This window comes from Camelina sativa, chromosome 11 (genome assembly GCF_000633955.1).
Source record: "Camelina sativa cultivar DH55 chromosome 11, Cs, whole genome shotgun sequence".
Classification (NCBI taxonomy): Eukaryota; Viridiplantae; Streptophyta; class Magnoliopsida; order Brassicales; family Brassicaceae; genus Camelina; species Camelina sativa.
The window spans coordinates 25741084-25764593 of NC_025695.1; the positions used below are offsets into that span (position 1 = coordinate 25741084).

General features: G+C 33.9%; 2 protein-coding genes and 2 pseudogenes across 2 annotated transcripts in view; 1 reads left to right on the forward strand and 3 right to left on the reverse strand.

Annotated features, from left to right (window-relative positions):
- The window catches only part of LOC104724244 (cysteine--tRNA ligase 2, cytoplasmic), a 3795-nt gene extending 1767 nt beyond the window's left edge, over positions 1-2028 (reverse strand). Inside the window, exons 1-6 of the mRNA XM_010442709.2 lie at positions 1726-2028; positions 1459-1522; positions 1224-1385; positions 912-1082; positions 529-810; positions 291-416 (exon numbers count right to left, since the gene is read on the reverse strand). Coding sequence (XP_010441011.1) covers positions 291-416; positions 529-810; positions 912-1082; positions 1224-1385; positions 1459-1522; positions 1726-1898 — 978 coding nt within the window. The 5' untranslated portion in view covers positions 1899-2028. The remainder of the gene's footprint in view (positions 1-290; positions 417-528; positions 811-911; positions 1083-1223; positions 1386-1458; positions 1523-1725) is intronic.
- On the forward strand, positions 2055-5977 carry LOC104724245 (kanadaptin-like; the record flags this gene model as incomplete). Its single annotated transcript, XM_010442710.2, has 12 exons — positions 2055-2575; positions 2722-2807; positions 2898-2977; positions 3078-3133; positions 3224-3272; positions 3388-3534; positions 3624-3719; positions 3910-4023; positions 4121-4251; positions 4423-4673; positions 4781-5572; positions 5681-5977. Coding segments are annotated over 12 exons (2373 nt in total), but the record flags the coding sequence as incomplete, so codon positions are not given.
- LOC104728329 lies at positions 10071-11785 on the reverse strand (annotated as a pseudogene).
- On the reverse strand, positions 20862-23167 carry LOC104728330 (annotated as a pseudogene).

Here is a 23510-nt window from a genome sequence, read left to right on the forward strand (position 1 = left end):
GGTATTCAAATCGTCTAACATCTTTGCTTCGAATTCACCCTTCAGCTTCTTAATGATGTCTTTGGCTTCTGGAGTCTGTTCAGCCTTTCCACCATCTTCAGACATTAATTCTCGATATGGTGTCAGACCTTCATCAAGATCTTGTAAAGTCTGATAAAAACAGATCAAATCGTTAAAGTCAGAACTGAATGACATTTTGTCTCACTTTTAATTTTATATTCTCATATTGCAACTGAAGAGAAGCTGATCAAATTGTTGGATAATTAAAAAACAAATCTGAAGCACTGCACCTGGTAAACATAGTATAAAGCTTCTGATGCATGCTCTAGCTGTGACTTTGAGAAGTTCAGAGGAGACCGGTACTGTGCACTCATCAAGAAGTGCCGCAAAGCCAACGGATGGTAGCTATCTGTCATCTACACAGATTGGAACAAAATATGAAAAACTGTCAATAATTCTGCGTTTAGCCACGGGAACACATCGAAAGAGAAAATCAAATATTATACTAGGAACAAATAAGAAACATACTTCTCTAATCGTTTTAAAGTTTTTCTTTGATTTTGCCATCTTCTCGTTATTAATAGTGACATGCCCATTGTGCATCCAGTAGTTTACACCACTATCTTCACATGCAGCACATGTCTGGGCAATCTCATTTTCATGATGCGGGAATTTCAGATCTGCACCACCTCCATGAATGTCAAATTTCGGAGACAGATAATGAGCACTCATTGCACTGCACTCGATGTGCCATCCTGGTCTTCCAGGACCCCAAGGGCTCTCCCAACTTGGCTCATCAGGTTTTGCAGCCTGCATAAATTCATGTTCAATTTATCAGAAACAGTACCCCTCAAAGTGCTCTCAAAGTGCTGATACAAAGATGTAAGTTGAAATTATATTGATTCTCAAACCTTCCATAGTGCAAAATCAGCAGGGTTACGCTTTCTCGAGTCAACAGCAACACGCTCACCAGCTCTTGTATGTTCCAACATTTGCCCAGATAATTTCCCATAGTTGGGTGATTTGTCAACCGAAAAGAACACATCGCCTTCCACTACATACCCACAATCTTTCTCAATGATCTGAAACAGGCCAGCATATATGGAGGATCATTCAAACTACTTATAAATCCAACTTATCAAAATCTTTCAACCAACAACATTTAAGGAGACCAAAGAAGAAAATAAAAAAAGAATGTGAGTTCTCTTATCAAGCCAACATACCTTTTCAATCATCTTTATTATGTGGTCCATATGGTCGCTTACACGAGGCTGGTGGGTGGGAAGGAGGCACTGAAGAGCACCCATATCTACCAAATATTCCTCGCAAAACTGATTACTTAATGCTAACGGTTCTATACCACGCTCATTAGCACGATTGATGATCTGCAGAGATCCCAAAATTCAGATTCTAAAACATAATATGAACCCTAAACATAACCTTGGTTCAAAGCCATACCTTGTCATCAACATCTGTGAAATTGCGTACAAAATTAACTTCATAACCCAAATGCTTCAAGTATCTGCATATGTCATAACCAATCAAAATTACTGATAATTAAATGCCAAATCCACTTAGAACATTCCTTAATCCAAATATTCTTATCTTCAAATCTAAGTTATGAGGTCAAGTTTAAGCATATCCCCAAATTTGACCTCATCGATCTGACATATTCGACTCACCAAAAATGCAAACAATTTCTTAGAGAGGAAGAAGAGAGGAGACCTGTAAAGAACATCAAAGGAAACGGCGGCGCGTGCATGTCCGATATGGCTGAAATCGTAAGCAGTGATACCACAGACGTACAATCCGATTTTGCCGGGAGTGATCGGAATCAACACTTCCTTCTGCTGCGTCATCGTGTTGTAGAGCTTCAATTCCATTTTCTCCGCCTCCATATCTCGCAATCACCACACCACAAACTACAGCTCCACGGCGAAGTAAACAAATTTGATAAAACCCTTTTTTTCTTATCTTTTTTTGTTTGGTAACTTTTTTTTCTTCTTCTGTTACTTTATTTTTCGTTTTTGAACAGTTACTCTCTTTTTATTTAAATCTGTAGGTCGGGCCCAACCCATTTAGTTTATAAAAGCCCATATTCAAATCCGGATTTGAACCCGGTACCCGACCCGAGCTACAGTACTTGCCGCCTCGTTGATCTCTTTCTAATCTTCGGCCAAGTTTCTGAATCCTTCCCATCTGCAACCACGACTACATCGCCGATGGATCCTCCTCCGCCGCGAAACCCTAGCCATGATTCCGAACCTGAACCAAACACCGCGTCGATTTCTCAGAGCGACGAATCCGCAACCGTAACGGAAGTCGCGTCGATGAACCCTCCACCTCCCAGAAACCCTAACCAACCTGATTTGAAGACAACGGAAGTAGTAGAACCCAAGTTAATTGAAGAATCTAAGGAGGAATCTGTCTCTGTAGACGCGAATAAGCCAGTTCGTGCTCGAACCGTGAAGCAGAGTCCTGTCCCTTACACTATTCCGGAGTGGAGTGGCCCTCCCTGCCACCAATTTCAGCTTGAAGTTCTCAAGGAAGGCGCCATTGTCGACCAATTAAACGTGTTAGTAAGCTTTGTTTATCGCATTCTGAAGATTTAGGCTTTTGATTTCGCTGGAGTAGTAAAGTCTTTGAGTGGTTCTAGTTTCGGTTGATATTGAATTAGGAAGGAAAATGTTGTAATTCGTATGTTTTTTTTTCTCTTTGCAGCTATGAGAAAGGAGCTTACTTGTTTGGACGTGATGGTATCTGTGATTTTGCTCTTGAGCATCCCTCAATTTCTCGGTTTCATGCTGGTGATTATTATCTTACTGCTCATTTCAAGGTGTTACTGTTTTCAATTTTGGATTACGTTTCTTTAATTTTTTTGGTAATGATTTTGCCAGTTATTCAGTACAAGAGAAGTGGAGCTGCGTATATATTTGATCTTGGCAGTACGCATGGAACGACTGTTAATAAGAATAAGGTGTTATATCTGTGGCTTCAATATTTGTTATTTTCTTGATTGAGCCTTGATAAGCTGGGTTATAGTGTTTTTTTCTATTGGTGTGTTATGATTTTGGCAGGTGGATAAAAAGGTTTTTGTGGATTTGCATGTTGGTGATGTTATTCGCTTTGGCGGGTGAGTATATATATCTGTTAAGCTCATGATGATTACCTTGGTCGGTTCTGCTTTGATTTTCCTGAGCTCTTTTCTTTGTTTTTAATGTAGTTCGACTCGATTATACATTTTCCAAGGACCCTCGGACTTAATGCCACCAGTAAGATACACTTTTCACTTTGCACAATCTAATTTTTGTTTGGAGTTTTTTTCGGCATCGAGCCTTAGTTAGTTATTTGATGTCTTTTTAATTTACTTGTGGTTTGGATTTTTAGGAGAAAGACTTGCAATTATTCAGAGAAGCAAAGATGAGAATGGAAATGTCAGAAAGAGAAGCTTCACTGCGACGAGCAAGACAGCAAGCATCCATGGCTGATGGTGTTTCATGGGGCATGGGGGAAGATGCTATTGAAGAAGAAGAGGTAATAGTGACTATTGTATCTGTTAGTGGTTGTGGACGTAAGTGTATCTTTCTGACTGACCTTGTTTCTTCTATAATTTGGACATTCAGGATGATGTTGAGGAAATTACGTGGCAAACATATACCGGGGAACTCACTCCAAAGCAAGAAAAAACTAAGGAGAAAGTACTGAAACGGTTGGAGAAGGTTAGTTTTTTTGTTCTCAATTATTATTTCCCGATGCAAAATCATATATTTATCTGATGCTTCTTAATGACCTGAGTCTCTTGGATTCTCATTATAGTTTATAGTCTGTTCCAACTTTCCTTTATTCTTAAATGGTTTATAGACTGCTCCCACTTTGCGTTACTTTATAGGGATGTTTACTTCTTTGTAGATTGGCCATATGAAGAAGGAAGTAGCAGCTATTCGAGCCAAAGACATTTCCCAGGGTGGATTGACACAAGGACAACAGACGCAGATTGCCAGGAATGATCAGAGAACAGCTGAGGTAACCGTTTTGTTAATATGAAGTGTCCTTACGACAATCTTTTACTTTTGGTTGCAAAATCTGATTTGACTCTCCATTTCTATTAAATGTATGATAGCTTCTGGAAGAACTTGAGAGCTTGGAAGAGACTCTGAATGACAGCATCCGAGAAAGTTTGGGTGCGAAAACAGGGAGGAAACCACACGGAAAGAAGAAAGGAGCGGTGGAAGATGAGGAAGACTTGTCGAGGTAATCTTTCTTCTGTCTCAACTATTTTTCTCTAAGGGATCTTGTGGTATGCTTACCTGTGTTTCAGTCAAAGGCTGCTTCAAGTGTTCAACCTCTATATTTACATCTTCATGTAAAACTATAGCTTGTGTCTGTTGTGTTGTGATTCTCATACTATTATGTTCGTTTCAGTGATGAAGATGACTTCTATGACCGGACCAAGAAGATACCATCAACACAGAAAGGCAGCGAAAACCAAACTGTAGAAACTGTTGATTCACTTCTAGATAAGAGAGACAATGTTTTAAAAGAAATAGAAGAAAAGAATGAGCAACTTTTAAAAGAGAAGAATAAGATGGAGATAGAGAAAGTCACAGAGGTTGCATCTGGAGACTCCCTTGATGCCCTTGATGCATACATGACCGGGCTATCTACAACGCTTGGTAAATTACTTCTTATTTTGTGTCTTTTAATTTATATATGCGTTTTAATTCACATTGAGGAAAAAATTGAGAATGATCTCAAGGAATTTTCCTTTTATTGGTGTCAGTGCAAGATAAAACCGCCCAGATTCAGCAAGAGTTGTCTACTCTTCAGTCAGAATTAAGCAGGATCTTGTACCTTCTAAAAATTGCTGACCCAACCGGAGAAGAGGTTAAGAAAAGGGAGTTGAAATCACAAGAACCAAAAATGATGAAATCTGAAAAACCTCATGTAGAAAAGAAGACAAGTCTACTTTTGAAACCAGCTGATTCTGTTGAGCGTAAGGAGAAAGAAGTGAGCAAAGATTTATTGGACTCAGACAATAAGCCGGAAGTAGGAAAGAAAGAAAGAGAAACATCTGAAGAGAAGAAGACCACTGTGTATGTTCCATCAAAACCCCAATGGCTCGGTTCCGCTGCAAATAAAGCCACAATTGAAGAGAAAAAACCTGAGGTTGTAGCTGCTACTACTGATAGCACAGATGATGCTGATGGGTTTGTTGACTATAAAGATAGGAAGAAGATTCCTCTAACCACCACCACTGGAATTGAAGGTGCGACAGGATTGATAATAAGAAAACGTAAGCAAGAAGAAAAGAGTGAAGAAGAAGATGATAAGTCAAAGGAAAAGCAAGCAGAGGTGATGGCACAAGATGCAGTTGCTCTCTTATTGAAGCATTCTGTAGGACATCATGTAAACAAAGAAGACGAAGATCTCAGTAAAGAGGAAGAAAATAAGCAAGGAAGTGGCCATAGTAGGAAGAAGAAGAAGAAGACGGCTAAAAAAGTAGTTGGTCCTGATAAACCAGAGTATCTGAATGACAGCACAGATTATGATGATTCATGGGTACCTCCTGCAGGTAACGTAAAACAACTATTAGAAATACATTGTGCATTCTAAATCAAATCCAGTTTTAGGAAATGAGTATATATGGCTAATGAGTAATGCAATAACTTGAAATGTGCAGGACAATCTGGTGATGGACGAACATCTCTGAATGACCGATTGGGATATTGATCGAGTCCCCGGAGCAAACTATGGGATTGAGGGGAGGTTGAAGTGGCTTTAACATCTGTTAGTTTTACATCACCCGTCTGGTTATTTCTTGGTCAAACACTGTAAATTCAATACTAAATCCAGAGCTTCCCTGATTGATTCTTTTAAAATGAAACTTTACTTGCGACTTAAAACTCGTAAATAGTAATATTTTATATCAGGGTGTGCCATACTGCCATTATATAATGCTTACGTCTTTCTTTCTCTCTCTCTCAAAAGTCAAAAGTGAATAAGCCTTTACCATTTCTTCCATTCATTCATGGAGCATATCCAAACACAGATTTTTCTCCTATGGACTCTGCTCGAACTTGGAGATACAGCGTCTTCCTAAGCTTCCATGGACAAGATGTTCGTTAGACTTTACTGTTCCATTTGCGCCAACAGTTTAACTCAAAAGGGATTACGATGTTTGATGATCAAGAAATTGAGAGAAGCCAGACCATAGCCCCTGCTTTCATAGAAGCGATTAGAGAATCGAGGATATCGATCGTGCTTCTCTCAAAGAACTATGCTTCCTCAAGTTGATGCTTGAATGAATTGGTGGAGATATTGAAGTGCAAAAATATAGTGATGCCAATCTTCAACCAAGTTGATCCATAGACCATAGCCCCTGTTGGAAACGAGATACGGTTTGAATTCAGTAACATATCTAACGCCTATGAGATTATTGAGTGTGGTGTCCGATTTTATAAAGATGAAGAAGGTAGAAGCAGTAACGGGAGAAATGAGTATGAGATAGAGCAAGTGTATGACGGTGACTGGAGCTATATAGATTGGACCCGGTGAAGCGTCTGAATACGCTGAGAAACAATGGAAATATCGATAGACTAATCTGTGAAGGCAACAACATTATAGATTGTTGGAGTTGGCTCGTCCTCTGTTTTGATGTCTCTCATATCGTGACAACCATTGGAAGTTTAGTTTGGGGAGGAAGCTGAGATAGAAGCCAGAAGGGGAATATCATACGGGAGAAGTCGACCGAATTTGCAAGCGAGGAAAAGAAGATCTAAGACACTTCTTGTGTTTTTCTATGACTCAAATGTGTCAGGTGATTTAGCATATATTAGCTCATGATTTGATTATTGTTTCATGTACATGATATCAGATAGGATGTAAAAGCTGCGGAATGATACTGTAAAAGCTGCACTTTATATGTTTACAGTACCGTTTCAAGCTTATATTGTCTGTCGTTCTGAGGTTATAGCAGCTTTTGATAATGTCTTGTGTGGTTTGTGTGTGTAATATTAGAGGTAGCTTTTAGTCTTAATGTCCTATGTACCAGGTTCTTATTTACTGATGCCTATTTTGTTGTCAAACCAACAAGGAAATGGATGAAGAAACTGAATGAGAGAGGGAGAGAGAGAGCAACTACTTTTAAAAGCATATTTTATTCATTCTCCAAGTAATTTAAGGTACAATAACATTTTGAATGTATATGTCTGGTTTAACAGCATATGATATAAGAAATATCTCAGCATATGAAAGTACAACGGCACAAATTGGTTTTATCTCCGACACAAACTCCCTCCCCTCTGTACTTCATAAAACAAAAGTGTTGGCATTCTTGATAAGTGCATGGCTTGCTAAGTTCCACCTCCGCAGTACATTTTATTAGATCGATTCCCTCTACATTTGGCAAAGCCAACAAAGCTAAAAACAACACACAAAAGGCATAATATTTTAGAAAAGCTTCCAAATGCTTTTTGCGTAATTTGAAAATTATTAGTTCGGAGGAATCAAACCTATAGTTCTACATATATAAGATGGTATACATTTGCAAAATTTAAATACAGTGGCATAACTAATCATCTATCTAATCTAATCCATCAAGTCACAATTAATCATTTTATTATTTTCGTGTACTCTTTAAGAAAAATGACCAAATCAATAGTAAAGTATGTATACTCTAAAATTCACTTTTCTTTCCTCTGTTTTTCTTAACACTCATTCTCACTTCCTCTATTCACCTGCCAATAACCCCATCTATATATGTTTCAGTAATTTCTCTAAAGAGACTGAAAAAACAATTCTACTTTGCTTAATTGATCTGGAAGAATCAATTTCAAGAATTAATGTATGCTATGCGTTTACATGTTCACTGATAAGTCATACGAATTTATACCTGAGAGCACAAACATGGAGATGAGCAAATACGAACACGATGGTTTGGCCATGACTTGTGAAAATGAGCGGATTTTGTTAATCTAACACTTATTGTTGGATAGATTAGAATCACAAAGAAGGAACGTTTTTATAGATTACCAGTGACAAAAGAAACATAGATCAAACCTTTTTTAGGAAGCATATATTTAAAACAAAAGTGAAGATTTTGACTAATACATTAACAAATATATAGAGTCAAAAATAATAAATTTTGATAATTCTTTTAACAAATTAATCATCATATATTATTAAAGGGGTGAATTCAACTTGACATTTTAGGTGACTAATGTAAATTTTACAAATCATATTTTATTCAATCATGAATTTAAAAAGGTTCATTAAAATCCACGGTTATTGAACTGATAATTTAAAATTTTACTTTAAAATCCATTGTTATTCAAAACAATTTGTGGATTTAGATTTTAATAAGTTTTAGGGATTTTGGAGGATTTGAGAGGATTTGTTTAGTTAAAATCTAGAAATTCAAATCTCATGGTTTTAGGTGGGATTTGAAAGAATTTTACCATAAATCATATTAACTTCCCTAAATATTATTAAAATTCCAAATTTCCTAAATTTGGAAAAAATGTTATTAAAATCCTTAAGTAAACATTTTCGTTGATTTAAAACCTGAATTCTGTTTTTGGAAGGAAAAAACACCAATTATTTGTTAACTTCCAAATAAATCTCAAACTCTCGTTGATCTAGGCTTTTGAAGCACAACATTAAGTGGTCAAATAGAGAAATTAAACAGAGTTAATTATCCGTTAATAGCAAAACTACACTGTTTATAACACCCTAAAACCCCCATATTAAGAAATCGATTCTCAATTTCCCCAATTCACAAACCCTAATCGATCTCAATTTATCTTTTCTTCTTTAATTTCTCTTTTCTTCTTCGATTTCTCTCTTCTTCTTCGAGTTGACGAGATGAGTTCTAGCTCAAAGACATCAGTGGTAGCTTTGTTCGACCGTGGAGTGCCACTGAAGTGTGTTTGTGGAGCCGGTGTAACGATCTTTACATCGAGAACCGAAGAGAATCCTGGTCGACCGTTCTTCCGGTGTATAACAAAAAGAGATCTGGAATCTTCTCGTCATCGAAGATATCATGTTCGATTAAGGTTAGATCGATTAGGGTTTGTGAATTGGAGAAATTGAGAATCGACTTCTCAATTTAGGGGTTTTAGGGTGTTATAAACAGCGTCGTTTTGCTATTAACGGATCTTGTTAACGGATAATTAACCCCGTTTAATTTCTTTGTTTGACCACTTAACGTTGTGCTTCAAAAGACTAAGTCAACAAGAGTTTGCGATTTATCTGGAAGTCAACAAATAATTGGTGTTTTTTTCCTCCAAAAGCAACGAAAATATAGACTTGGAGATTTAATTGACATTTTTCTCATAAAAGAACTAATCATCAGATATTATTAATTTCGGTGCTCTGATACTAAAAGGACAATTCTTGGGTTCACTACTAAGGTGAACCCTTTTGTTCACTTCTCCTTATTTTAGCCAATAAGAATCTGACATCTCAAAATATATTTAAGAACCTATTTATTCACCTCTTTATAAAATATCTTTTTAAAAAACAATTGTCGGGATATTATTAGTTGCCGTAGATGGAGACCTATTACCTTGCATAGTGTCAAGGACAGTTGGAAGCACTGACAATGAGTTTCAGTAATACAAGGAGGATGAGGATCCATAGATGATGTTTCAGATCTTGTGTTTACTTTTGCAGGAGTGGAGTCAGAGGCCAAATCTGAGCTTGTTACCTACCACATTGAAGGGAGAAATTTAAGTGTAAGGAGCAGCCAATGTATTTAAGATCATGTTCTGATATTTAGAAGTTGATGATTAAGTGAACTCTCTCGATAAAAGTGTTTATTGAAGAGACAAAACGGGATGCTTTTATTGAAGTGTTTCAAGAACTAAGTACATTTTCAGAAGCTCCAATGCAAAACTATACACCAAAAAGCTAGACTCAGTACAATTTCAAAACTGTACACCTAAAAACGAGTTTTCTATTCAGCTTCTTCATTAGTAAGGTTCAGCCAATCAAACTCATTCTCTGGCAGCTCTTTCTCCTCTTCTTTCACTCCTCTCTCCACAATCACGTTAATTCTCCACAACACAATCTTACTTTCCCATTTCATGCCGTTAATTGCGTAGAGTCTCCAAAGCAGACACTTAAGGAACTTGTATTGGCATGTACTGTACCATTCCAACTGTTTAGTCACAATCCTTTCCACATCTCTGAAAGCTCTCCTCACAAGTCCAACTTCCATATCTCTTTCCACAAGCTTTCTCACAGAATCTATCATATTATGTGCAATCTCCTTAACGGACTTAGCGCGACTTGAGATCTCTATCAAGTGAATTGCTGCACAGAAAGCACCAGTAAACGTCAAAATCCAACAACTGTTATCTACCAACAACTCTGTTGGTGGGTCTTTTAGCCTTGTGATTATCTCTGTGAAAAGTTTCTCTATCATAGGAATCACAAAATCGTCTTCAACAAGCGCCATTGTTAAGCACTGGAAGATATAAACCGCTCTGTTAAACTCTGTTGTACTCGATGCAATATAATTACGTAGCTCATAACATGTCTCATCTTGGTACATCAACACCTCATACGCAACGTGGTTCACCACCTCACCTAGGACTTTGAACATTCTGTCAGAGATTCTTCTTTCCTCGTTTAAGCAAGACATGACCACTGGTTTGATTTGTCTCATCTCTGCAATGACTATTGGCACCTTCTGTGAACTGTGGTCAGATAGTAAGACATTGAGCCGTCTGATTGCAATCTCTCTAGACCTATCTTCAAGATCAGTGGAAGCAAAGATCTTTACGACTTGTAGTGAAGTTAAAGTCTTCAAATAGTCATTCCAGCCACGGTCAAACTCTTCTCTAGGACTCTTAAGTTCACTTCTCTGTGGTTCTGTAACAACCGTTTTGATCTTCCTCACAATTTCCTTGGTTTGTGTTCCAACTACTTCTTCGATCTCCATCATTGAAGCCAACACAAAATGGCACTGATCCTCATTGTAATGATACAGATTCATCTCTCGTGAGAAGAACCTCTCGAAATCTTCAAGCCCTCTTACCAAAATATGTTCCTTTCCCTTGTTCACCAACTCAGTTGCTGAATTCACAACATAGGAGAGCTGAGGCCCCATTAACTTCCTTATTGCCTTGAACTTCATACATGTATTCGTAAGCTGAATCCACATTTTAACAAGAGTTTGTAAATCCAAGCTCCACTCTTCGACTCTATAAGGATGAAGAAAGACATTGTCAGCTTTCTGTAAAATCGTCTGCGAAAACAGAGCGATGAACTCTTCGTAGACCGGTGGCAAATCGATGAAGACGTGAAAAGCCTTGCAAGGCTCTAGCGAGGAGATACAGTCACCTAACTCGTCCCATTTGCCGTTATGCAACAGCAAAACATTGTAAGCTACGAAGTAAACGATTCTTCTGAGGATCTTGATTTCAGATTCTTTGGTTTCTTGACTTGTCAAGCAAGAAATCACAAGTGGCTTGATTTCGTAAAGAGCGTCGAGAGAGAGTTTGTAGTTGCGGTTTCTGAGACCGGTGAGGGTTTCGTAGAGTTGATAGATGGATCTGAATCTTGTGACGCGATTGGAAGAACATTGGAATACCTGAAGAAGCTTGAGGGTTAAGCAATCTGGGAAATAAGAGACGAAGTAATCGTAAAGAGCACGAGCTGTTTTGTATTCTTCGGAGTCTTGACGCATAAAGAGATGATCGACGACTATAGCTAAATCTTGGTGGCTTGGACTCACAAGAATCTCTCTCGCTTTCCACTGAAGACTCAAAGATTCCGCCATTGCACTCTCTTCGTCGTCTCAGGATATTTCTTCTGCAAGATTTGTTTGTTAGGTTTTGCGATTTATTTTAAACCAAACTGAAGAAAAATCGCAAAATTAGTTACTTTGATTTTTTTTTTTTTTTTAAGTTAGTTACTTTGATTGACTCAAGATAAATTGCAATATTTTTAATTTTTATTTATTTTATTAGAAACTAGATTATGAGCCCCCGCAATATAGCCGGGAAACTCATTTCCAACAAACAAAATTACTGCAAATTCTGAATTACATAAATACTTTGTGATCGTGAATTTAAATGCTTAAAAGATTATCCAAACTCTACCAGGTTTTTACGTTACATTGTAAATATTTTTCCAGATTTCAGCGATTGTTAAAAGTTAAAACGTTTTTAAAACAGGATCTTTTTTGACATTTTTGATGATGGTAAAAACATTTATATATGAAAAATATAGAACAAATAATTCTAAAATAAAGAGATGTGACAATCAAAATTATTTTTTGCAGAAAAACCCATAATTCTTTTGTTAATCAATAAATGTCAGTAAAACATGGGGCAATTTCAAAATTGGGCATTTTAAAAAAATGCTGCTTTACCTATATCACTTTTCAAAAATATTTTTTTATGTTGCCTATTTTCAAAATACTTCTTTTATATGTATAAAATGACTAAATTTCTAAGCCTTGAACTCCAAATACTAAACCTTATCCTAAAAACTATACCCTAAATGTAAAATATAGAAATCAAACTTAAAAAAAAAATCAATTTAACATATTGTAAATAAGTATTTTTGAAAATGATATCTCAAAAGAGACATTTCTAACAAATTCTAAAAAAAACATGCAGTTCTCAGAAATATTTAAAAAAATGCAGTCCTCAAAATTATATTTTTTTGGATTTCAATTATCACAAAAAATTATAATAAAACATGCTAAAATTGCACTGATATCAAATAAAGTTGGTTATTTGATTGAAGTGAAGAAGAGAATGCAATCAGAGACACCATAACACCATGATGACATGCATAAAATAATCCATGAAATAGATAGATGATGTTTACTATGAACCAAAATAATCGCACCAATAGATTAATTCCCACAAAAATATCTTCTGGAAAAGATAAAATTGTAACGCCTTATCAAATATACCAAAAGTTAAAACACATCAACAAATAAACTAAATGTTGCAATGATTCATATCAATATACCAATGGTAGTAACTATTCATCAAAGAAGCTAAATGTTACAATGATTCATAAATAAGCCAAAAAATACAATGGTTCCTCAAGTAAACCAAATGTTGCAATAGTTAAATTAAACAAGAGCAACAATTAATTTAAATTTATTTTAGTAATTTAAATTTAACAATTTTGGAAGAGTTATAACCAAGAGAGATGGCTGTAGATATCAAATATATCAATAGTTGCAATGGTTCGAGAAATAAACTATTTTTACTACAGTTCAAAAAAACAAAAAAAAAGTTGCAAATCAATTAAACCAAATTTTGTAATGCTTCAATTAAACGGTTACTATAATTTATTTAAATATATATAAATAGTTAAAATTATTTTAAAAATAGATAAAAATTAATCCGAGAACACGACCATACATAGGTATCAAATATACCCAAAGTTGAACAGTTTGTTAATTAAATTAAAGGTAATAACAATATCTTATTATATAAAATTTGGTTTTTATAGTAATTAACTCACATGATAGCGACATGTGTCAAATCCATTGATTAGAGAATTTGACACATGTCAAAATAAAATAAATAAACACATATTAAATTAAACATTTTCAAAAAATTTATAGAATATTATAAGAAAATTATACACTATCATTCTAAAAGAAAAAATATTAATTTTATCTTAAAGTATATATGTATAATTAATGTTTTTGGTAAATCATAAATTTGTTTGTTTTCTTAATATGTATGTAAAAACCTTAAAGGACACTTAGTTTAAATCAGAGAAAATATATTATCACTATTTGTACCACCTCTTACTTTATATAACTCGTTTTGCAACTTCTTAGATTCATTTGAAACCATTAAATAATAAATACGTTAAATTAAGAAACGTTGTTTTTTTAAAATAGTATAATTGTTGCCCTACCAAAATCGACTTTAATTCAACATCGTCGTTTTATCTCAAAGGCAGCCAATATGGAAGCTGATGCCCTAGCTAAATAAGCGAAATCGACTTTAGTTTCTTTTCTTGTGAACAGTTGAATTCTTTAAAAAACAAAACACAACTTAATTTATTTCTTTCTGAAACGACCCCACCCGTTTTTTTAATAATAATAAATAATAAATAATAATAATAACAAATAACTACAACTAGTGGTCCAATACCCACTAGCCACACATCCACAACCACAACCAACAGCGGAAATAACAATACCAATAAATATCTAATAATAAAATAACTAATAATAATCCATAACATCAATCCAATAATCAAACATCATGAATCATGAAACCGGCAACCTAAACAATGTTTTCTAAAGACCCAACTCTAGCAACCTAGCAACGCTAGACAACATACAATCGAGTCCCTAGAACATCCTCCTCTTCATCGCCTTGATTCCACGATCACACTTTGTCTTTACCTGCACCACAAACACATATTGAGATGCATGAGTATTTGATAAACACTCAGTGAGACAATCCTCTCATCTACTGGGCTATACACACAAGCAACAATGATACCAATGGTCTAAACAATAAACAAAAAAGACAAACAAACCAGGAAATCAAACATCATCTCGCTGGAAGGGAGGTGTCGACCGACACCAACCGAGAGTCGACCGACACTGGCCTTGGTGTCGACCGACACTACCCCACAGTGTCGATCGATGCCTAATTTGCTGGTGTCTACCGACACCAAGTGGTGTTGATCGACACTCCCTCTGCAACCACGATCCGCTCAAAGCCGAGAGTCGAATCTCGCTTCCCAACCTCTTCCAAATCGTCCAATACTCAAAATCCAGACCAAATACGTCCTTAGGAACCTGTAGCATCCAATCCCAGCAAGAAAAACACACAAAACAACAACAAACAAGCAAGAACAAGGACATCAAAGGCTTAGATTAGCCATGGTCATGCACTCACCTCTTTGCAGGAAGATTCAGACCAACAGCAACGAATCCAACCTTCCTAGCAAGCTTCTAACTCCTTCCCAGCCTTGGATCTCTCAAGAAACAGCAATGAATCTCACAAATCTCTCTCAAAAGCTCAAGAACAAAGTTTTCTCCCTTTGACTCTCAAAAACGTTAAACGGCGACAAAGACAAACCAAAAACCCTTCCTTTCGTCGACAAACACTTAAGTAACCCGGTTCAATGGTTTCCCAAAACCAAACCGAACCAAATCGACGATTACAACATTCTGGTCGAACCAGAAAAATCCACCCCCAAAACTCCGAGTTTTAGTTCGCGAGGGTTACACTTTCGAATATTGTCATTTAATACACTTATTAGTACAATAGTAAGAATGTGTTTCTCTATCATTGAAAATAATTGTTAATTAATATGTATATGATTTACGTGAACAATGGTACAAAAAGATGTTACCTTGTAATTAACATGTACATGTTTTAGGTCACGAGTGCTAACTGCACTATATCTTGATAGATGTGAGAATCTGACGTGTTACATATGCTGGTTAGCAATGCCCGAGTTACAAGTCATCTCCCGTACTCCAAAAGCACTATGTAGTCAATTGCTCATGATCCAATAACTAATTAGGACAAATTGATCCGACTATCAACCAGTCCTCATACTATAATAGAAAAACATCCATATCCCTTTGATGGATCTAGAAAAGGGGAGGACGATACTTTTCTTATGTTTCATACATTTGTGTCTCCCCCACACGGCCATACATTACCTACGGTGTCTAACTAGATTCTTGTTCAGTTCATCATCCATATGACCATTCTTTTTGACATGGTCTATCCAGCCATACATGCTTTTCGAAAATGTTTCAATGCCTCTACGCCAACTCTACGTTAAGTTTACTCAAACATTCATTTTAATCTCCATAAGTACTTGACACTCTCTTTCTCGAGCATTAGATTCTTAATTTGACCAATTGTGTAGCCTTATTTTCATTTTGACTTAAGCAACAAATAATGTTCAAGAAAATAAGCTAATTTTCATTTTTGTTTCTAAAAACTGTCATCCATGTTGTTGTTTTAGGACTTCACTTGCCCCCGTCAATAAGGATGCCTCCCTATCAAGTGAGAGTGGTTTTTTGTAAGTTTTTTTTTTCGTTCTTTCTTTCTAGTAGCATACTATATAAAGGCACAACCTTGTGGTTAACAGATGGTATAGCTTTGTTCACTCCTTAACAGTCGAATCGCTCTCTTAATTAATTTTAATCCATCTAGATAACACATCTAACTCATCTGTTCAACGAATCTAACTTATATATTTACCAAAAAATAATATTAGTCATAGATACAAAACAATATTAACTCATATAGATGACTTTTTATTTTTGAATATTTGAATACCTTATATAACATTAACATATATATATATATATATAATGTTATTGACCTGTAAAATACAAATAAATTGTATATATAAGGTGAGCTATGCTTTGATGTAGATAACAACAGTTGGTGAGAAACCATTAAAAAAAAAAGAGAGAGCATTTTTGGCTCCTCCTCATTTGTTTTGTTTTTTTTTTAAAAACATTCATCATAATAATGCTATATTCAATTTTCATTTCCTTCTTAGATGATCTTGATTTTTCAGTTTCAAATATAATAATATAAAAATATTTGTCTTGTAGATCCAACGTCCTTTGTTGTTATTAGGCCTGAGATTATAAACAAACCAAAATAACTGAACCAACCAAACCGATATTTTGGGTGTTTGGTTCGGTTTAGGCTATGGTGGCTGAACCAATCGGTAGAAATTTTTTTTTTTAAAAAAACCCAAAATATTTCGATTATTTTTGGTTCGGTTATCAATTAATTTTTAGTTTAAGAAAAATCTACAAAACCAAAATTTATCCATAAAATAACCAAACTAACCGAAAAAACAAAATAATTGAAATAATCCGAAAAACCGAAAAAACCAAAATTATCCCTGATTAAACCGAAAAACAAGATTTTTTTTAAAATGGTTAATTTTCGGTTTTGAAAATTTAAAATGAGTTAACCGAACCGAAATAAAGTTCGGTTAAATTTGGATAGATTTTCAAAACTTAAAAAAATCGAAAAACTAAAAAAATCAAACCGAATTCACCGAAATAACCAAATCCTATGGCTAGTTGTTATAATGGATCCTATTACGGTCACAACAAAAGATGAGATCGTGCCTGCTACCATTACGGTCACAACAGAAGCTACGATCGTTTCCGCTACCATTACGGTTACAACAAAAGTTGAGGTCGTCCCTGCTACTGCTATGGTCACAACAGAAGCTAAAATTTTTCCTGCTACGCGATCAAAGACTACAAGATTTGTTGTGTTGATAGATGTGGAATTATGGTGTTTAAAAAGCCCCGCTTTCGAAACTGAATTTTAGATCCTCAATTTTATATGTCTCTATTGTTCAAAATTTTGTATATTATGGGTCTCTATTTTTTGTGTTGACTCCAACAATGATTTTCTAGAAAACTTTTTGGATACCCTTCGTTTTAACTTTTTTTTTATTGAATGTCCTTTTAAAAAAAAAAATCTTCAACAAAAAAAAAGCTTTCTTATTAAAAATATCATTTTTATTTTATTTAATATACAATTTACATAATTCATTTGATTTATATTTTTAAAACTTTAGAGTTATTAGATTCGATATAGCTAAATAAACAAATCTTTTATAGATAACACAATCTTAAATATCTTTATTTTATTTTTGGTATAGTGGTATAGACCAAAAATATATATACATATATACCTCTTATAAAACTATTATACTATATTTTCATCATCAGATTTTCACATATATTCCATCATCAGATTATATCTTATAACATAAGTTTTTGTATATATTTTTTTCTTTGCTAATAAATCTAGGGTTCCTATTTCTGAATCATGCCTTAGGTCCACCCTCAGCCCTGAGTATCAACTGATCATGAAAAGCTGTTTAATTTTACCATCTTATGAATTGTCTTTATATACTAACCGTGTAAAAATGTTTTTGCAGCCACTTACCTCTTCTTAGATGCCAGTTCTATCACTCCCAAGGCGGTCAGGTGATTCAAATTCCTTAACCAACTTCTTTTACATATTCTTTGACATGCACGTTATGATATTTCTCATCAACTCTTGGATATACTAAATTGGTCCCAATTCACGATACTTTTATCATTCGTTCTCTCATTCAAATTTGAATATTGGTTAGTTAATTGTATCCATGTTGTCTTTGTTTTATTGTCACTAACCAAAATATTTTTGTAACAAAGCCAATGATACTAGATGAAGTAATCTCTGACCGAGATAGCGAAAATAAAGCCGACAGTGAGGCTGATACTGAGACTGAGAGTAAGGCTCCAGATCTTGTATATTACATGGTTTATAAAACAAACAACAACAAAAATGGTATATGAAGACACTTGCTAGTGATTTTTGAAATTTTATAAAAACTACAGATGATTGATGATTCTATGAAAGAGAATGAAACTATGAAGATATTCATTCAATTGAGTAACTCTTTTGTAAAAAACAATAGGTAAGATTAATTTTTTCGTTGAACTTAACGTTCATTGTTATGTCTTGATTAATGGTTTTGGCTAAGAACTTTTTTGGTCAAATAGAAATTATAAATTATGTTGCAGGGTTCTCGAAGATGCTTATATTTCTTGAGCATGTGAAGAATTTTAAAAATTATACAAGAAAGAGTTGCACGATAACATAAAACTCGACATTTAAGTATTATCACTCCAAAATTCTATAAATACACCAACATATATATATATATATACTATAAAGCAGAAGTCACATAACCAATACAAATTATGGAGATATTCAGTCAAATAATATATATATATATATAGATATATGTTGGTGTATTTATAGAATTTTGGAGTGATAATACTTACATGTCAAGTTTTGAGTTATCTTGCAACTCTTTGTTGTATAATTCCGGAAATTCTTCACATGTCCATGGAATATGAGGATCTGCTAGAACCCTGCAACATAATTTATAATTTTGATTTGACCAAAAAAAATCTTATCCAAAACTATTAATCAAGACATAAAAATGGACGTTAAGTTCAACATAAAAATTAATGTTACCTATTCTTTTTCAAAAAAGAGTTCCAAAATTGAATGAATATCTCCATAATTTCATTCTCTTTCATAGAATCATCAATCATCTGCAGTTTTTACAAAATTTCAAAAGTCACTAGCAAGTGTCTTCATATATCATTTTTGTTGTTGATTGTTTTATAAACTATGAAATATACAAGATTTGGAGCCTTAGTCTCAGTCTCAGCCTCAGCCTCACTATCGGTTTTATTTTCGCTATCTCGGTCAGAGACTACTTCATCAAGTATTATTGGCTTTGTAACAAAAAATTTTGGTTAGTGACAATAAAACGAAGATAACATGGACACAATTAACTAACTAATATTCAAATTTGAATGAGAAAAGGAATTATAAGAGTATCGTGAATTGGGACCAATTAAGTATATCCACGAGTTGATGAGAAATATCATAACCTGCATGTCAAAGAATATGCAAAAGAAGTTGGTTACGGAATTTGAATCACCTGACCGCTTTGGGAGTGATAGAACTAGCGTCTAGGAAGAGGTAAGTGGCTGCAAAAACATTTTTACACGGTTAGTATATAAAGACAGTTCATAAGCTGGTAAAAGTAAACAGCTTTTCATGATCACTTGAAACTCTGGGCTGAGAGTGGACCTAAGGCATGATTCAGAAATAGGAACCCAAGTGTCTTCATATATCATTTTTGTTTTTGTCAATATTCTTGAATATCCAACGGTTCAGACATTAACAACAACAAAAAGTAAAAACATTGATGATATAGATGTTTGACAACAATGAAAAAACAAGTGTGTATCGTTTTCTTTAAGAGAAAAATATAAGTATTTAACTTTTTGTATAAAATGGGGGGAGGGGGAAAATCTCCTAATAGAGGGAAGAAATAAGATGGGAGAAAAATTGCCTAATAAGAGGAATCAATAAAATGAGAAAAAAATTTGATAAAAAAAAAGTAGAAAGTAATATCCTAATGAAGGAAGAAATAGAATGGAAAAATATCTCATAATAAAAGAAAGAAACAAAATTGAAAAAGAAAACCCAAATAAAAGAGAGAAAATTCGTCTAATAAGAGGAATCAATAAAATGAAAAAAAAAACGATTTGATAAAAAAAAGAAGTAGAAAGTAATATCCTAATAAAAGAAGAAATAGAATGGAAAAAAAAACTCATAATAAAAGGAAGAAATAAAATAAAAAGAAAACCCAAATAAAAGAGAGAAATAAAATGGGAGAAAATTCCCCTAATGAGAGGAATCAATAAAATAAGAAAAAAAATTTGATAAAAAAAAGGTAGAAAGTAATATCCTAATAAAGGAAAAAATAAAATGGAAAAAAAATCTCATAATAAAAGGGAAAAAAAAGATAAAATGGAAAAAGAAAACCCAAATAAAAGAGAAATAGAATGAAAAGAATCCCCTAATAAGAGGAATCAATAAAATGAGAAAACATATTTGATAAAAAAAAAGTAGAAAGTAATATCCTAATAAAGGAAGAGATAGAATGGAAAAAAATCTCATAATAAAAAGGAAGAAATAAAATAAAAAAGAAAACCCCAAATAAAAGAGAGAAATAAAATAGGAGAAAAATCCCTAGTGAAAGACTAGCCAGCCCACTAGAAATCACTAGATAAAGATTTTTATCGTCCCGACCTATGTGACCAATACCACCTTAGCCTTCACAGACATCACCTCTACAACTACAGCTTCCACAACTAACACGTCCATTCATCTATATCATCTATTTCATCTTTGGAACTTGTTTGATCAATGACCCTACATCACACATATATATATATATATATATATGTAAATATGAATATAGTTTGATGTATATTAATAAGTCTGTCGCATATTCAAATTAAAAACATGCTTCCCAAATTCCACACTTTAGTGTCCAATATTTCCCTAGTACATACATATAAATTTAGGAGATCGGTATCAATAATATCATGAAACCAACCACGTTAGTTAATAAACTCAGCAAGTTTCATCACAACTTGACGAGCATTATCACTCTTAGGATCCTTCAAATGAAAAACATGGCTTTCATCTTTAGTCTCCATGACCTCAACTTCACCATCCCATCCACTCTTCTTCAGCTTGGCCGCGTAACAAAAACCTTGTCTCACTAACTGATCATCTGCAGCTACCATAACCAGGACCTTTCCACAGCCTAACCCTGATAAATCAGAGTCTTCTGATCCGACCACATTGATCAACGGATCATCAACTCCGTCTTTACTATTCGGACTCGCGATTCCCCAACTTCTTTCAATCTTTTGGCTTCTTATATCATCTCTAACCTCAAACTCATCTATTGGAGTCTTCCCCCAAAAATACGGATGAATCAAGATCATCCCATAGATCAAAGAATCGAAAAGTCTCTCTTTTTTTCGCTCGGACCGTGAGATGATGAGCTATGTTCCCACCGGCGCTATCTCCGGCGAGAAACACTTTGTTGAAATCGCCGTGTTTGTTTATCCAAGTTTCCGACCCGGATCCGGTGATATGATGAGTGAAGATCCATTCGAGAGAATCCCATGAATCTTCGTACGGGATCGGAATCGGAAACTCTGGTGCGCGGCGGTAATCGACTGAGATCGCTGAGCAGTTGGCGGCGGTGACGGTGGAGGTGAGGAAATTGTGGTAAGTAGGAGAAAAAGCTGTCTCTATGATGAAACCACCACCATGGAAGTAGATGAGGATTGGGAGCTTTGTGTCGGAGACTTTCTCCGGGAGGTAGACGCGGGCGGAGAGGTTTTTCTCCGACGAGTAGACGACGTCTTTGGAGACGACGCCGTTCTGTGGGGTAAGTGACGGTGGGACGGTTGTTTCACCTGTGAGACGCTCGATGCGACCACTCTTGTAGACTCGATAAAACGGAGATTTGTCGAACGCGATTTCCGAATCCAATGTTGATGATTGGATTAGAGGTATGGAGAGATGAGTGAAGATGGTGAAAAGAAGATTAAAGAGTGGTGTTGTTACTGTTAATGTCTGAACGATAGTGTCTTTGTCTTTTTAGACAGAACATCATGCAATCAAATCATACGTTAAATATGATGTCTTGAAAAAGACTAAGTTTTATATTGTTAATGATTCTAGATAAGTACTCGTGCTATAACATTGATAAAATTTTATTTTTTAATTTTCTTTTTATATTTTATATTTTAAAATAAAATTTTAATATATTGTATTAGGTTATATATGTGAAGTTATTTCAACAATGTATATTCTACATCATGACTTGAATGTCATTATAAGACATAATTTTGTAAATTTTGTTTTTAAAAAGCGAATTATTATATTATGAGTAATTTAATATATTGTTATACTTTTTATTTTAATATACTTGGTTTCCTGAAATTCTTTTATATTATAGTGACATATTATTGATATTGCTATAACAAATCAATTTAGAGTGTTTATAGTTCCAAATTTTATATCAAGTTTTAATATATTAAAAATATTTCAAAATAAATTATTTAAAGTTTATTATATTATATAAAATTATAAAATTCAATAAAAATATGAAATTGAATTTAAATAGTCAAATTTTGACCCGTTACTCAGTAAAAAAATTTAATTCAATAGATATTATTTTTAAAAAATAATATTACTAAAGCTTGAATATTTTATAGAGTGAACAATTTATATTTAAAATTCAATTTATATTATATCCGGAAATAAAACTATTTTCTAATTATAATAAATAATATGATAATTTATTTGGTTCACAAAATAGAATCATATATAAAAATTAGAGGTGAAGTATAATGATAATTAACAAATTAACATGTTAATTTAGATATTAAAAGATTTTATTTTGATGAATAATTTAATAAAAAAATTAATATGGTAAGTTAGATGATATGATTCTTTAGAATATTCTCTTTAAGATTTTCGGTATAACCTATTTGTAACCAATTAATCTATCAATTAATGTATAACTTATTTGTAACCAACTTATTAAAATTATATAGTCTACAAAACAATTTTGTGTACTTCCGTTTTATTATAAAGGGAATTTAAATGTTTTAGTGAAAAAAAATTGTGATCTTTTTGGTAAGATTTTTCAGCAAAAAAATAATAATCATCCGATTGCATTACAAGACTTGATTCTAACAGCTAAATATAGATGTTATCATTTCAATTTATATACACATCAAATTTGTACAAATATGGTATAATAATTTTGACTTTGAATTGCAATTGGAAATTTTGGAGAATATTCACTCACACAGTCACACTCATAAAAACATGAGCAAATTATTAAGATATTTTATAGCTAATTTTTCTTTATTACTCAACTATTTTTAAAATATATATATATATATATATATATATATCTATTTTAAAAATATTGTATACTTGCTCACCAATATTTTTTCTACTCACTAAAAGAAAATCCTATCTTCTTAAGACACTATAAATATTTCTCATTTAGTGCATCTAATCTCACTAAACCCGATAAACACATCTTCTACATCA